At 52.4% G+C, this 15,858-nt stretch overlaps 5 protein-coding genes across 5 annotated transcripts; 2 read left to right on the top strand and 3 right to left on the bottom strand.

Moving 5' to 3' along the window:
• Positions 1-1,085: 1,085 nt before the first annotated feature.
• On the bottom strand, positions 1,086-6,514 carry QC762_102990 (uncharacterized protein). The gene is given in 5 exon segments (XM_062884681.1): positions 1,086-1,105; positions 1,160-1,247; positions 1,256-4,372; positions 4,512-4,737; positions 4,901-6,514. Coding segments are annotated over 3 exon segments (1,944 nt in total). The 5' UTR covers positions 5,468-6,514; the 3' UTR covers positions 1,086-1,105; positions 1,160-1,247; positions 1,256-3,221.
• A 2,455-nt stretch (positions 6,515-8,969) lies between these two features.
• QC762_102985 (uncharacterized protein) lies at positions 8,970-9,824 on the top strand (the record flags this gene model as incomplete). Its single annotated transcript, XM_062884680.1, has 4 exons — positions 8,970-8,976; positions 9,006-9,040; positions 9,243-9,352; positions 9,551-9,824. 4 exons carry the CDS (start codon positions 8,970-8,972, stop codon positions 9,603-9,605), a joined length of 207 nt encoding a protein of 68 aa, XP_062747565.1. The 3' UTR covers positions 9,606-9,824.
• Positions 9,825-11,614: 1,790 nt separating this feature from the next.
• Positions 11,615-12,484, bottom strand: QC762_102980 (uncharacterized protein; the record flags this gene model as incomplete). Its single annotated transcript, XM_062884679.1, has 3 exons — positions 11,615-11,670; positions 11,800-12,047; positions 12,108-12,484. The coding sequence occupies 3 exons, from the start codon at positions 12,482-12,484 to the stop codon at positions 11,615-11,617; spliced, it is 681 nt and encodes a 226-aa protein (XP_062747564.1).
• Positions 12,485-13,567: 1,083 nt separating this feature from the next.
• Positions 13,568-15,058, top strand: IZH3 (inc metabolism membrane protein; the record flags this gene model as incomplete). Its single annotated transcript, XM_062884678.1, has 1 exon — positions 13,568-15,058. The coding sequence occupies one exon, from the start codon at positions 13,568-13,570 to the stop codon at positions 15,056-15,058; it is 1,491 nt and encodes a 496-aa protein (XP_062747563.1).
• A 191-nt stretch (positions 15,059-15,249) lies between these two features.
• On the bottom strand, positions 15,250-15,811 carry QC762_102960 (uncharacterized protein; the record flags this gene model as incomplete). Its single annotated transcript, XM_062884677.1, has 2 exons — positions 15,250-15,465; positions 15,521-15,811. 2 exons carry the CDS (start codon positions 15,809-15,811, stop codon positions 15,250-15,252), a joined length of 507 nt encoding a protein of 168 aa, XP_062747562.1.
• Between the last annotated feature and the right edge of the window lie 47 nt (positions 15,812-15,858).

Genomic DNA, 15,858 nt, shown 5'->3' with positions numbered 1-15,858 from the left:
CAAGAATTTACAAGCGCCTCCCCACATGGATCCCCGGTCCATTCACTGCTCCAGGTCGACAACCGCACGTCACCTCCCGTGCCTTCTCTGCACTTCGTAGACGTTCTGTGAAATCTCTATCATCCAGAGAGCAATCTGAATAATGGATTGCTGAGATCACCACTTGAGCTTCTAGAATCTAGAACAAGTTGCTCAGCTTGGCATCTCACACTTCAGGCGACTGTCAGAGGGTGTTTTTTAGGAGTTTGAGATGAAGAGAATCGGATTTGCTGCTTAATCTGAAACCTTGGCTCAAGTCAATTGTTATCTGAGCAATACCGCAGAGCTGTCCATATGAGTAGACGCCGAGCTCTCATCACCAACCTTTCAGTCAAGCTCCAAGACCAGGCCTTACACCATCAAACTTGTACAGTGAAGTGTGTTGATACTGCACCGAAATAGCTTGCTTTATTTTTCCTCATCATTGCAAAGCCACTAGAAGAGCATGTACACATCATCATCAGAGAAAATCAAACACCGGATCATGAAGACCGAGCTGACCAAGTGGATAGATGGCCTCTATCTCTGTTTAACAGCTCCTATAACCATTATATCTCTACAAACATGTCAAACCCACTCCCCTAAGCAGCCAAACCCAACCAAGACGCGGCTGACCTCCGAAACAAAGCAAGGCTGAAGCAGCCAGCTTACTCACCCTCACCCTCACCACACCCAGCCCCATCCAAGACAGGTCCCCCCTCCCGCTCTATCTGGACAACAAAAAAACTAAATCAATAAATAAATCCCCAGTCTGTACCTACCAATCATCCCCTACCCCTACCCAGCATTGTATCAGGCCTTGGTTCCAACTCAACCACCAGCAAAACCGCCGATCTCCCCCCTTCCCAGCCATCCAAAAGTGGATATCCCACAGTGGCAGTGTACATGTCAATATGTAAGCACCACCTCACCACCCTCACCACAGAATAATCGAGACACTACAGGTAGGTTTACATGCCTTAACGGATAGTCCATAAGCCTTTAAAGATAATTTATAATAGGCCTTTGAAGATAGTTTATAGGCCTTCAAAAATAGTTAACAGGCTTTGAAAGATCGTTCAAAGTCCTATTAACTTACTCCTGAGGTATAGTTCATAGTATATGATATGGGTTGACTTACTTTTGTGTCTTGGTTATTTTGTCGGCAGGGTGCTCACCTCACCCAAGTACACAGCGTGACAGGGTCCCGTTTTAACGGAGAAATAAAACTCAAAAACTCAAAAACTCCACGTTTACGTCAAATTCCGAACCCAATAATATAAAAGCCGCGCGGCATTGGGGGTGTCCATACAGGTTCGTTACAGAAACCCTTGGGTCGGTAGGTAGGTAGAGAGGTAGGGTACGGAGAAGACCAACCGCCCCACGTTCCTACCTGTATCAAACTCGGATTCGACAAGACATGCAAGATAAATAGAGAACAGTCAGCCGCGCGCCGCGGACGCCGGTGTGAGTATGCCGATATTCCGAAGAGTTTCTTGGGTAGGTGGATGAGCGTGAAATGCAACAAACTTGTCTGGGAACGGCCCGCTTCTGAACGATGATGACGACGCCCCAACCCCATACAATTCCCAAATCCCATACCCAACCGCATGAAACTAGTGTAAAAATTCCGCATGTACGAGTAGACTATAGTACGTTTAGCATCTGAAAACCACAATCCGACGTTCGCTAGTTAGATAGAACAGCACAGCCACAATCAATGCTACAACACCAACGTCACCTCCCCCTTGGCGCTTCTTGAACCTTCAAAGATCAGGCAGACATTCAAAAACCACACAAGATCCAGACATACATACAAGTCACAGTCACCAGAACAAAACTAAACAAAAAAACAATAGCTTTATGCATGCCAAGCGAGCGTCATGATCTGAATTTCTTTCTCTCTCTCTCCCCTACACCACACCTCCCCCCACCCTCCCGCCGTCTCCATCTTTCATAGACCAAAACTTTGGAACTCCTTCTCCCCCAAATCTCCACCCAACTACCCACTCCACCAAATAAACGTCATCATCATCACCACAACCCACCAAACCCCAAACCCAGGCCCATCCCTCCCAATTGATTGACGCCGATTTGTCTTTCCCTCTTCGCTCGCTTGCTCATGTCTTCTTCCCCCCAATCTTACTCCTCCTCCTCCTCCTCCTCCTCCTCCTCCTCCTCCTCTTCCTCCCCATCTTGTTCCTTCCCATAGTTATTCCCATCATTCTTTATGTACATAAAAAAATTAAATATTAAGGGCTAAAAATGGATTAAATTATTTCCCTTTCTCTTCCTTCGGCTGTGTCCCCTCATATCGTGAAGAAAGAGTTGCCTCGAATCCGCTCTGTTCTCCTTGGGTGGTCGTCAAAGAAGAGAAAAAACCAAATTGATGATTGATCCCGCTTGAGGAAGGTGTTGTGGATGTGTTTCCCCCACCCCCCCCCTCCTTCTTTCTCCCAATGGATTTGCAAAGCGGTTCGTTCCCGAGGTGCTTTTTTGGTTGCCCGGATTGTTCTCATTTCGTTTCCAAAGACTTCTTTCGGCACTTGTCTTGTCTCCATGTCGTGTGAGACTCCCCAAACTGTGCTTGCCGCCACTGGGGGGGTTCCCCTGAATTATCGCCGTGTCGTATTGTGTTCCCAACTCTTTCTGGTGGCTGGTGATGGTGGTGGTGGTAAGTGTGGTGTGTAAGCGAATGGCGCCAGCAAGGCGGAGGATATCATCCATAAACCGATTGTCCCCCGTTCCGTCCTGGTATAATATTATTCTTGCTCTGTTGCTCCTTGAACTCCGATGAAACCCGCCGAAAAATGAGCAAAAGCAATGATGGCAAAGCAAAAAAGAAGAAAAAAAAAACGTCGAGCCCCATATCTAGATGCCAAATGCCGATGCCATGCCATGCATATCAACATCATGTCCTCTTGATTTACACGTGCGCCTCACACAATCCCGTGCTGTTTATAAAAGAACAAAGGCCAAAAAGGGCGATGAAGTACGCCCGTCGCCAAAGTCTGTTGACAAAATGTAAAAATGCCCAAGAATCGAAGAAGGGGTCGGCGTTCCGAGGTGTGCTGGACAGCTCTATGCCAAGTTTCGACGGCACACGGATATCGAAGCCCGAGAGGGTCGAGCCCATGGATAGAAGTAAAGCATCGGCGCTATTAAAATGCGATAATTTGCTTGCGAGGCAGCAGTAACTGGTGTTATACCAAAGAATCCAAGTTGACCGACTTGGCTCTCCTCCTAGTGGCCTTCTTGCTGACTGTGTAGACCAAGTCTACTGTCCAGAAGTGGTATATTTGCGCTTGGGCGCAAGGGATCGAGCCAAAGATTGGCGCGACGAGGGGTACCATGATGTAGTCGATAAAGTTGGTCTTGGCCTCTCTGCGGGAGAAGTGCATGCCCTTGGTCAGACCGGCATCGCTCATCTCCTTCTCGCGAATCTCGAGGCAAACCTTGTGGAAGCTCTCGTAGAGAAAGAGGTACAGGGCGACTTCCATGAAACCAACTGTGCGCAGAATGTTGCAGATGCTGAACATCCAGTTGACGCCGTGAACATCAGGAGCCCCGTCAGTAACCCAGGCGTAGAGAGTCGATGCGACAACCAGGATTGTCATCTGGACAGGCAGGAAATGCGCCTCGAAAAGACGGTGAAACAGAACAATCATGCGCTCGTAGTTGACGCCCTTGAGAGTGTCGGTGGTGACGTCCGAGAAGATGCCGCTTTCGGGAGCAGCTTCGGGGTCAGCTGTCGAGACTTGCGATTCGGGAACATAGCCATCCGAGGCGTCGTTCAGAGCGGTGTGAAGAGGGCGGAACGCTCTGGAGGTGTGCTTCCTCTCTCTCCAGACCTCGACAACCTTCCTGAGAGCATACCCAGTATCCAAAGCACCCCACATGTGCCTGAGAGCTTGCTTGTACCGAGCCTGCACGTCGGCGATCAAACCCGGGATTCCCTTGCCATGACCACCTCCAGTAACATTGGTCTGGCTGACTGGGCTCATGACGGTCCGAACGGTCAAGTTACCATTGAGCGCAAAGAAGCACTTGAGGTACATGTGCAAATCCTCGCCAATCGCTTCGGCATCGCAATCCCAACCGCCGACACGGTCAACCAATTCGAGCGGCACCGAGTAGACCGAAGTAGGAGGAGCAACGGTCGAACCCTTGTACAATCCGGACATGCCGGCAGCAGACCACAGTACATCGGCGACACGGACAATAGCCGGGACGTTGTGAGCATTGCGGTCAAAGATGATGGGAGCTGAGTAGAGGGTGGTAGTGGCAGTCTCGGTGTAAGTCATGTGCATGGTGGTGACCAGGCCAAAGTAATTGGTCGAAAGATGGCTATCAGCTGCATCCGTGACAAACTTGGTTAGCGAATCCAATCGCGCGCGCAGGACAGAAATAAAGGGACCAACCACACCGAGCGACCCGGTGCATTCTTGCAACGGGGCCCAGAACGTTCGGCAGCTTCTGCGGGGCAAACTCACCATCAATTCCGGTCACAATTACATCCTTTCGCTGGCCCAGAGAGTATCTTTCGCTGAGCTTCCGGGCGGCCCAAGCCATGTTGCTGCCCTTGCCAGCAAGCTCGCCGGGGATATCAGACGGGTGAAGTGTGTAGTTGATGGAGCGGAACTTCTTGGAGAACTCATTGACGAACCGGGAAGCCTTGGTCTCGGCATTGTGTTCCCGCTGCTCCATAGCAAGATAGACCTGGATCGTGAACTGTCAGCTCCGCACTAAACAGGGGAGGTGCTTCATCGGGCCCATTCACCCCCACCACAGCTGCTGCCAGAGAACAAACAAGCATTTGTTGACAGCGGTTGATGAGGGGGTGTGTCATCCGGCGGCTGAAGTGTAGAGTGCGCCAACTTACATCGTAGGTGTTGCGGGCCTGAGGGTGAGAGGCCAAGACCTCGAGAGTCTCCCTGAGCGTGTCATTTTCCTCCTTGTAGTTGGGAATGACAATGGCATGGATGACGCGGTCGGGGGCAATGTCGGCGTCAATGTAGCAATCCGTATCGACATCCTCAACTTCGCTGCTCGAGGAGGAGCCCAAGTCGCGCGACGAGGTCAAGGTCTCGGAGCTAGAAAGGGAGGTCGAAGAGCTGCGGCGGCGGTGTCCAAACTTGATGTCTTTGAGGGTCCTGGCGCGAGCCGACTTGCGCAGCTGCCTGCCAATGGTGAAGACGGCGTAGCAGGAGCGCAAGGGAAAGCAGAAGACAAGGAAGTGGATGAGCAGGCAGTAGTAGGAGAAGATGTTGACCCAAATGGCACCGTTTTGCGGGTCGTAGTTGGGTGCGCTAAGACTGTCGTTTGACTGATACTTGTAGCCATGTCGTTGAGCCTCGAGCTCGCTCGAAATCACCCAGTAGGAGAGCGCAACGGTGGCCATCATGGCCAGACCGCCAGCGCGCTGGCTACACCACCCAAATATCGACATTGTTGCTGTTCGGTGTGAGTTATTATGTGGAGGTGGAGGTAGCGGTGGTGTGTTTTATAAGTTGCTGACTCGTCGTGGACGGAAACACGCCCAGTTTGCTAACCGACGAATGGCGGTTTGAGGGCGTTGAGGTGATGGGAGGAGGAAGTCGACGACGAGTTGACGGCGTGGGCCCGAGTGCACAAAGAGACGCGAGTCGATTGCACCTCAACCGAGCACGTCCAAAGGTCCAGAGGCACAGGGCTGCGATTCGAGATGGTGGGAAGGAGGCACTGGCGGGAGGAAGGGGGAAAAGGGAAAAAAGAGAAGAGAAGGAGAAGAGGTGAGGTGTGCGGTTGAGAAAATGGATAACCACCGGGCGGGCGCAGTCAGGTAGATGGGGGTGCAGGTGGTGAGTGGTCAATGTGGTCAATGTGGTGCGACCCGGGGGTGGACCTGGCTGAGGTGAGGGTAGGAAGCTCAAGCTGGGTATGGTACCTGTCGATGAAACTCGTCGAGGGTAGGCTGCCAGCAACAGAAAAAAGGGGGCAGCTGAGGTTGAAAGCCCAGCCCGCGCGTTCTCTCTCTGTCGGTCGGTGCCAACACCTGCGATGGGAAAACGCTGCTGGGGTGTTCGTGGGTGCTACCTTTGGATAGGTGTGGGCTGGGATGCGCAGGCTCGGCAGGGTCACGACGGGGACTGGGGGCTGAGCTACAGGCAATTGGATCGCTGTTGGGGTCGGCCCTCCGCAGCAGCAGCGTAAGATTGTGGATTCCCTCAACTGTGAGGTGGGCACGAAAGTACCTGGTGCGAATAACACAGCAAGCTTGTCGCTTTTGGGTAACAAATTTCCCACCTGGGGACGGCTCAGCAACGGCCCAGGTTTGCTGTTTCCCGTTGCAAGGCTAGCAAGGCCTCTGTAGTGGTCTGTTATTTGAGGGTTGATGAGAAAAACACACTCAAAAACGGCCTCTTTCACAGCCTTCGGAACGGCTTGGGACAGGTCTGAGTCGCGGCACCCTGACCTGGATCCCGCTGTTTTTCACATGGAAATAGCGGGGGAGAAATCTGGGGTGTCGTTGGTGTGCGAAAGAGAGCTTCGTCCACTCAGCTCCTGCAGTCTTCCCCTTCCAGACAGCTCTTCTCGACGATCCAACACTCAACGTCCCTGCCGTTGAAACAAGCTGCTCGGGAGGCATTGGCGCGTTGGCGAAGGCTGTCTGGCATTCGCCTATTCGAACTTAACACGACGGAATACCCAGGTTGCCAAAAAAACAATCTGTTTTTTTCTCGCTCCAAGGCCGCGTTTGCCAAGCGGCGGCAGTTCAAAGCTTTGTTGCCTACCTGGCCAGGCCAGGAATCTTACGTCTGACTCCATACATTATTCCCTGTCACAGAAGCCAACCAAACACTTGGCCTCCAGCACGCGCAAAAGGTCCAACTCCACTTCCTGTCGCGATCAACAACGACAAGACAACGACAAGTAAAATGTCTCACAGCTGTTGCTAGGCCGAGGGACGACGTCAGGGCACTCCAAGCGCTGCCGTCCCTCTGAACCACCACGCCAGCCGCACGTTCTTGACGGCTCGACACCTGACGGAACTGCACCGGTGGCAGAGAATCTCACCAATCCTGATGGGGGATCTCGGGACAAATCGAAGTCTGTGGGGCTCTGTGTCTGAAGTTGGCACACACACAGCATGACCCGCATCATACCATGCCGTTCCTTGCGCCAGAGAACAGTTTATTATTATTCGGGGTCCTTCCACCAAGCAGATAAGAAGCCAGCATCCCCCATCCACAACACAGAGAACAGTACACCGCTCACTCCAACGCGGCAAAGGAAGTCGGTCAGCATCAAAGGGGAAAGCAAAGAGCCAGCCTCGCCATGCCATGTCGATAACGCCATGTACTTACCAGCCACATTCCCACGTTGGACAGTCGCCATTTGACATGCACAGGGAGCTTGGGCCCCCTTCGGCTCTGTCACTGGTTGGTGGGCCGATGCCACTTTGTGGAAATTATGATGAGCTTTCCCAAGCGGACACGGCAGCTCAGGCATTTCCCCTTCTCCGATGTTACTATTGGCCCGCGATGCTCGCACAAGTCACCTCACTAGCAGCGAGAGTGTAACGGCCAGAAATGCGAAGGTGGCGCTGTAGTTCTGCATAGTCTGGAGAGCCACTGAGCTGACGAGCAGCCTGCAGAAGAGCGTGAGCACAGCAGCAGGCTACGTGCCGGTGTCTCGGCACGGCTCACATGGAGATGCGGATCCCCATACAAAAAAAAAAGGTGAAATTCCGGCCTGGGAACGTTGCTAACTGAGACCTTTTTATATCTAAGTACATGGGTACCTGCGGAATAGTCGAAAAACGTGCTTCTTGTGAGGCCTCTCGCTCGGCCTCGGCACCAGAGTTGAAGTCCATTCATCCGCTCTCACCTCGCCCATGTCGCATCGTGCCAAGCGTAGCGTTGGACCAATTTTAAGCTGCTCGATGGATTCAATGGCAGGCTAGCAAGAGCCAAAAAGGTCTTCTTTTTTTTTTTCCTTTCTTCATCCCACACTTACCGGAACGGGCTACGCTACAACGGCCCCATCGCCGTCCCTTCACCGGCTTCGGCCGCCGGCAGTGGTGGAGCATGGATCACATCACCGCATCTTTTATGATGTTGTTGAACAAGATGTCGAGGCGGCAGAGCTCAAAGCGGCTGACAATAGCATCTAGAGGCTGTTCCTGGCGTGGCGGGAGGGTGTCTTTTGTTTCTCAAGCATCACCACGACGGCGTCCCAGCAGGAACCGGCCGGCTCTTGCGTGATGTGGTCAAAGAGATTCATTTCGCTTGTGCGGCTTCAACCAGACGTTGGGTCGGGTCAGGGGTGCTGCATCCCGGACAATCCTCTACTCCGATCACAACCATCCCAGAACCAGAAAAAGCTTCTTTTGGGTTATCAATCTGGCAGCTCATGGCAGCAGCTTGGCCCGAGTTTGACATCCGACAACGAAGCCTTCCACACCTCAAACCGAGATGCATGGCTCACAGGCCGGCAGTATATTGTAAGCGGTGATACAGCAGAACAACAAAGTTGAGAGTCTACTGCAGGAGTGCTGCAGGTCCGGGGAACTAGAAACGGGGCCTCTTTTTCATCGTCGCCTCAGAAACCGTCCGCCCACCGATTCGTGTGGCCGGTTCCGACGGGAGAGGCGTTAACTTTTCAGACCCCGAAGCCGCTTCCTTTTCTGTACGACCGGGTTTAGGGACGCATCTGCATGATGAGGGGGAAATGCAATAGAATGTTTCGAAACATGTCTTGCAACTGCTGGGAACTGGCAGAGAAGCAATAAGGAAGCATGTTTTCGAATTGAAACCCTCCAATATCACTAATAACCTTGTCCTCGAAATTTTGTACGACAGCCAGCACCAGTGGTGTTGATTAGGAACAAGCTTCCAGGCGTTCATTGGGGAGGGTTGCAGAAAAGGCCGGCCAGGACCCTTCCTTTCCCTTCCCGCCCGGCGGCTGCAATGTCCGGTCCGTCCATCAAACCCCCCTGACGGTAGCAATCTGTGCTGGTGGTTACAACATCCAGGGGTTGGTGAGAGAAAAAATCACGCAAGATTTGCGGCCATCAAGCACACCAAAACCGCGTCCCGCGACGCGATTCTTTTTTTTCTTCTTTTTTTTTTCTCGCAGTTGGATTGGGAACTATTTCCATTTCAATCTAGATTGGTCCATGTGTGTGTTGAAATATCTCCCATCCCGCGGCACATCTTACAACTTACGCGCCTTTGTTTTAGCCGTGCGGCGTTGTACACTTTGATAGTGGGATGGACGGGGATGATGATATGGGCCAAAATCCAACATGGTGTTTGTGGAGTTGCCAGTCTTGCTTGGATGAAGCCATTTGGTGAGAAATAGATGTGCTGGCTTTATCTCAGGGTCAGGATTATGGCAACCATGTCTCAGGCTGACTGATATTGCAAGACGACAGCTGCCAATTTTGTCAGCTTGGTGTTGTAAGAAATATCTCCTTACAGAAGTATTTCCCTCCACAAAAAGATATCCGAACCTTGCGAAAAAAGATACTCGGCTTATACCTAGGTAGGCAAACCCGATCCCCATGGACCCTTAATCCGACGACGAACCACGAGGATGGTTAGAACCCGCGTACAATATGTAAGCACTTCATCAAAAAGGGTCATGAAACCATGAAACCCAATCCTTCGGAACCCTTTCATCACACGGACCAGTAAGATTGGGGATTAGATGTGCTCTCTTAGCGATCAGTCACCGGAGCAAATCAGATCATGCCTTTATCTATCCCTCCATTATCGAACTACAAAAATCACCCCTTATCAAAATCACAAAATCATTATCACAGCACGCGCCACGAGGCTGCCTTTGAGGTGGCGTTTTGGTGTTGTGTGTGTCGCATATGAGAATGTGATGTATTAACCTCATGCATGCCCTCACAAGCGAGCTGATGAAATTCCATCTTGTGGTTGTTTTTTTCTCTTCTTATTTGTACTTGCCAAGGTAGCTTTGACAAGAATTCCTCGTCCTCCTCTCTCGGGTGATGGATATCCACACAAGTGAGATTGCTAAGCTCCTAAGAAAGGCGCAGCGGGAACAAGTGCTTACACATTCCACCACCTACAACCCTACTCGGAAACGACTATCCTAAACTGATCCAAAAACTGCGCCGCAAAAAAGGGTTCAAAAATAGGCATATAACCGACATTTTTTCTCTTACGGGTCGTCCGCAAGTTGTCTCCATTGTTATGCCGACGGGGAGAACTGAGGATCAAAAAGGGGGGGACGGCATCGGCCACAACACGGCGCAGCCACCACACTCCTCACAGGGCAGCGATATATAAAGCCTCACGCTTGTCATTCTTTCCAGAAAGCCTGACCTGGCGTGTGAGAGAACCTCCTTTTTCCTTTAAGAGACCCCTGGCTGACAAGAACCGCCAATTGCGGAGCACCTACCACACGACGGTCACTGGGACGATCCGACGATAGATAAACTCCATCGCAATTTACCAACTGAGTGTTTCCTACGGAGTAGCCCATTGCTAGCTCAGCCTTGTCGTTGGACAGTGCGTGCTCAACCCAATCGGCTGATCGGCAAGGCTGAAAGATGAGAGAGGCCTTGCCTGCTGCGCCTTGCCCTGTTGCATCTTTCTTTCCCTTTGCACTCCGACCATATGACTTTTCAACTCCAGAGCGTTGTTCTAAAGCCCTCAAACAACTTGCGATTCGGTAACCCTCCTCGCCAGTGTTTGCGTGCCATAGGGTCTTGGCCTAGAGCGGTGAATAGAAGCCCCATTCCTATCCGGCCCATCCGACAAGGCTGATGAACAAGAGATAGGCGAGATGAACCGTCCCCGCCTTGTTGTTCCCCCCTCCCCTATCCCACCATCTTCCCTAAAAAATCCGCCGTCGGCCGTTGAATTATTTTTCGACGAGGTATCCCGGATTCCCAAGGTACGGATACGACGGCATTTCGTAGATCTCGATCTTCTTGGTTCGTGCTGCTTCCTCGTAGGGCTGGCTGTGGACCCAAAGTCGAGGAGGCCCCTTTGTGGAGGCATAATACTATTATTGGTGATTGAATACATTAGTCAACTATCCCACCCCCCTTTCCCCTCGATTAACGGTTTGTCTACTCGAGGGTTTAGTTAGATTTGCAAACCCCTCTCTGCTTGCAGAGGGGTTTGCGAAATCATCCAAGAACCCACGGGTAACGCCTTGCTCCCATCGGCCGCATTCATCGAGCCCTTTGCTGAATAATATTGGTACCTATGTATCTCCTGAACCACAAGTTTCAGCCGTCACAGTCCTATTGTGAGTGCTTGGGGATTGAGGAAGAAAAGAATGCTGACCTGAACGCCCTTTGACAACAAGAAACCAATTGTCCCTTGAAAGAAGTACTAAGATTGCTGGAGAGCGTACATCGTCTCTCGTTGACTCAAGGCCCGGCATCATTCGCCCTCTCCTCAGTTCTCTTCCCAGGTCTCTCCTCGGCTCTCTTCTCGGCTCTCTTCTCGGCTCTCTTCTCGGCTCTCTTCTCGGCTCTCTCTTTTCAGCTTTCTTCTCAGCCCTCTTTTTCAAATATTTAACCCATTTTCTTTCGCTTCTCGTTTTTCGCGCAGCTGATAGCTCACTGTCAAGTTTGCCATCCTAGACATCTTGCTCGAGCATTTTCTGAATCGGTTTCGCGGCCTATCCGTTGCAGCCAAGTTAGCACAAGCATTTCCACCTGATACTCTACTCCCGATCCATCTCTAATTTACCCTTAGACACAACCACCACCCTCCTGATCAAAGAAATAAGACTGAAAAGAAGAAAGACTTGCATCGATGAATTTCTCCATCTTCTGATCCAGGTTCGCAAGATCCTCTCTACGTTTCTTGTTTTCCGTCGTCAGCTTGGTCTTTTGCTTTTGCAACTCGAGCCGTTGCTGCTCGAGGGCTTCGCGCTCGGTGCGCTCGTGGTTGATGCGGGCGACCATCAAAGTGTTCTCATCCGACTCGGCGTGTTCAGGGTGCAGGGCGAGAAACTCTTCGACGGGAATCAGCGGGAGGAGTTGGTAGGTGTGTCTGTTTGATGTCCAACATTAGTTATCCGTTTGAATTCGACCAGACCTGAACAGAACCTACTCGAACCCCTCGCAAGCCGCAATTTCCAGCTCCAAATGACGCTCTTCATAATGTAGATTCTGTAGTGACAGGTGAAGAGAATCTACCTCCTGTCTTGCTTCTGCCGTCAAGGCCTTTGTCTCGCGCGCCTTGAAGTGAGCGCGACGATGTTGTCCGCGAAGAACGGCGAGGTTGGTCCAGAGAGGTTTCTTTGCCTTTTGTATAGGGAGCTTGAAGTCTGCTTTGGTGCCGGTGCCGTCGGCGATTGCGGTCTGGGCTTCGGCAACGAGTTTTACTATGCTTTGCGCCTGTTCACGAGCTGCTCTGGAGGTTTCGAGTGCTTGGACTAGCGTAGGATGGGTGACGCCCACGACGTGTGGTTGCGAATCGACCGTCATGATGGATTTCCAGCCGCGTGGGTCGCGATTACAATGAGGCGGGTATTCTTTGAAAGAATGGTTGGAAACCGGTTGGCGGGTGTAGTGCGACCACGTGAGCTGGCAGATGATGAGAGCTGCTGCGACAATGGATGGTTGGCGATGAGATCACCACGGGGCAGCGGAAGCCAAATTGAAGAGCCGTCGCACAAGCAGTCGGAAAAGTTAGTCAAGCGGCTTGTCGATGAGCGTCGTCGATTGCTGCTCGATGCGGGGTAGATTACAGGTTGTGTCAAAAAGGGCCCAAAGATGTCTGTTCAACTGCCAATGACGTTATTCGTGGAGATAGCGGTGCCTCTCAAGGTCGTCTTTTGTTTCGGTTTTGGAAGCCCAGATGCCCTGCTGGAAGGTTTTGCCTCGGTGAAAGAAGCGTCACAGGTCGCAATCGCAGGCTTGCGCAGGGTCTTGGTACCAAAAGTGGGGGAGCGTGGGTGCGATGACGGCATTCAATTGGCCCCGGGGGCGCTGAGGGAAGGCGCTGGGCGCTGCAGGTGGCAGTCCTCTAGCGGTCTCTTACAGCGGACTTTGGGCCCGTTTGGGCTTGGCTAACACGGTAAATCTCCACTTGGACCTCCTTTTGCGAGCATGGCGGCCCGCAAGTCCACACATAAACCACTCGGGCCCCTCTTTGCTTTACTTGTTCCTGTTTTGTATGCGTTCTTAAAGCCATCCTATCCTTCTTCCATGTACATGTCCCAGAAGATTGCAAGATCGTGGGTTTGTTAATTTCTAGATCTTATTCGTTCTGGTTCCCTGCATATTTTACCCCTTTCTTGTGCGACACGAGCGCATCCCAATCTCCAACTTTTTCAGGGTCTCGATCGACGCAGGTGGCAAGCCGACCGCTCTTCCCGCACCTCCTATTCCACCCAGAATTTTTCCGGAAGAAGCGCCGGGTCCACGACTCGCCGTCGTAGTCCACAACCGAAGCAACAGCCGACTTGGTTGTGACCGTCCCGCCTCTCTCCAGTTACACACACACACACACGGAACCTCGTGCTGCGGTGTCTTATCCAAGGAATTTAATCTTGAACGCCGCTCACGATGGACGTCTCTCCGGGTCTCGGGTGCCCCTCCCCGTTTACATTCAGCGCTTGCGAAGACGCCCCCGAAGCCGGCCAGTCGTCCGGAGCACAGGCGCAAGAACGGCCGGCCCTCCGACAACGCCGCCCTTCGCATTTCAAGCAAAGGAGAAAGTCTCTGGTCAACCAGTTCATGGAAGGGGAGGAGGGTCTCTTACTCAAGCTGGATCTGTTCCTCACAAATTTGGAGAAGAAGCTCGAGGATTGGGAGAGCTATGGCGAGCTCAGTCTGGATTCCGGTATCTCGGCCGCCTACTCCACGCTGCAGGCGGTTCAGGAAAGATGCTCGCAGGTGTCGGAAGAGATGATGGGGGCTGGAAGGAGGAGACTCCATGTTATGGTGGAAACTCTCGAGTCAGGATACCAAGACGCCATGGCCGCCGCAGAGTCGCTCAACGAAAAGGCAAAGATTGGTATCGAGGTGCTCGACGACCTGCTAGAGGATATGGAGAACCAAGCCGCCAAGTTTCGGGAAAGAGGCCTGGCCAATGCGGCCGAGGTGCTCATGGACGAGGCCCATCGTGTTGTCGATGGTGGTATCGAAAGAGCAATGCGCGCTGCTGAGTCCCTCGAGGACCATGTACAGCGAGCGATTGCCCGGGCCCGGGAACACGGCTTGCTTCACTACGATGACTTGCCAGTCCCATGGAGGATCAACCCCCACATCAAGAAGGGCTATCGGTTTTCCGAAACCAAGCTGGCCTGCGTGCGGTCAGCGTTTGGCTTCTCCAACGAGCTTGTCAACATCTGGTCGCACGCTATCGGCCTCGTCCTTGTTTTGGCTGTGGCCTTTTACTTCTATCCCACCAGCACCAACTTCTCCCTGAGCAGCAAAGCCGACATTTTTGTTGCCGCCGTCTTCTTCTTTGCCGCCTGCCAGTGCCTTGTCTGCAGCACCATCTGGCACACGATGAATTCGGTCGCCGATGTCGATCTCATCTCCATGTTTGCCTGCGTCGACTACACCGGCATCTCGCTCCTGATTGCCTCGTCCATCATGACGACCGAATACACGGCCTTTTACTGCGATCCCGTCAGCCGTTATGCTTACATGATCACCACCGCCCTCCTTGGCGTCGGAGGCGTCATTCTCCCATGGCACCCCAAGTTCAACGGAGCGGACATGGCTTGGGCCAGAGTTGCCTTTTACTGCGGCCTCGGCGCCACTGGCTTCCTGCCCATCCTCCAGATCTCGCTCACCCGCAGTTTTGCTTCCGCCATGGAGTTCTACGGCCCCATTGGCAAATCCATTGGTGTCTACCTCCTTGGAGCCATCGTCTACGCCAGCAAGGTTCCAGAGCGCTGGTGTCCGGGAATGTTTGACTACTGCGGTGGCAGCCACAACCTGTGGCACATCGCCGTGCTGGGAGGCATTCTGTTTCACTACAAGGCCATGCAGGCTTTCTTCTCGCACGCCTTCGCCCTCGCCCAGGACGGTTGTGCTGTATATTAAAACCGGCACTGTATATATTATCAGCTTTCTCCAACTAGACGTTTCCTTAGCGGAGAGAGAAAATCACCACCTACATCAGCAGCTTTCACAAATTCAATGTCAACAACCGGTCCCAAGATGCATCTGTTTGCCTACCTGCCATAAAATATCACAACGCCGCGCTATCCCGAAAAAACAAACGTCCCAAAATCTCAGCAAGAAAGCATCAACAACCCAGCCACGCCCATTCCCAACCCCAACCCAACCAAGGTCTTTTTCTTCACTGCCACGGATACTTTGACCTCTCCGACAACAACCTCCCTGTCCTCAAGCAGGCTTACACTTCTCTTCAACGACGGTAGATAACTACTCTCCGACCCGGGCAGCTCAAACCCGGCACTCTGCGCACAGCTTTCGAGATTTTCGCCCTGGGGGGAAATTGTTCAGCACCTTTTCTCTACGTGGGTGGTGGTTGTCACATACGTCCAAACAGCAATACCCAGCCACGGGGGCGCACCAGGTGCCCTTTTCGCAGTAGCCGTTGTCGACAGCGCAGCATGACTGTCCTTGGGCGGGGCTGTAGCAGAAGCGGCTTGTGGCTTCGTCGCCGCAGGTTTTCCAGTCGGGACCGTAGGTTTTTGAGCAGGACATGAATTTTTGGGGGGGTGTCGTCACTGTTCCCGGGTGGGGGAATAGCGGTTTTTGGTTTCGGGGTTGATCTTCTGCTAGAACAACGCTTGCGCTGCCAAGGGTCAAGATGCAGGGGAGGCGCATACTGACTGTATATAACAGGATTGGTGTTATTGTTGTTGGGTTCCGTT

Source organism: Podospora pseudocomata, assembly GCF_035222375.1.
Source record: "Podospora pseudocomata strain CBS 415.72m chromosome 1 map unlocalized CBS415.72m_1, whole genome shotgun sequence".
Classification (NCBI taxonomy): Eukaryota; Fungi; Ascomycota; class Sordariomycetes; order Sordariales; family Podosporaceae; genus Podospora; species Podospora pseudocomata.
Note: the sequence above shows the minus strand (reverse complement) of the source record. Positions and strands in the feature narration are given on the sequence as shown.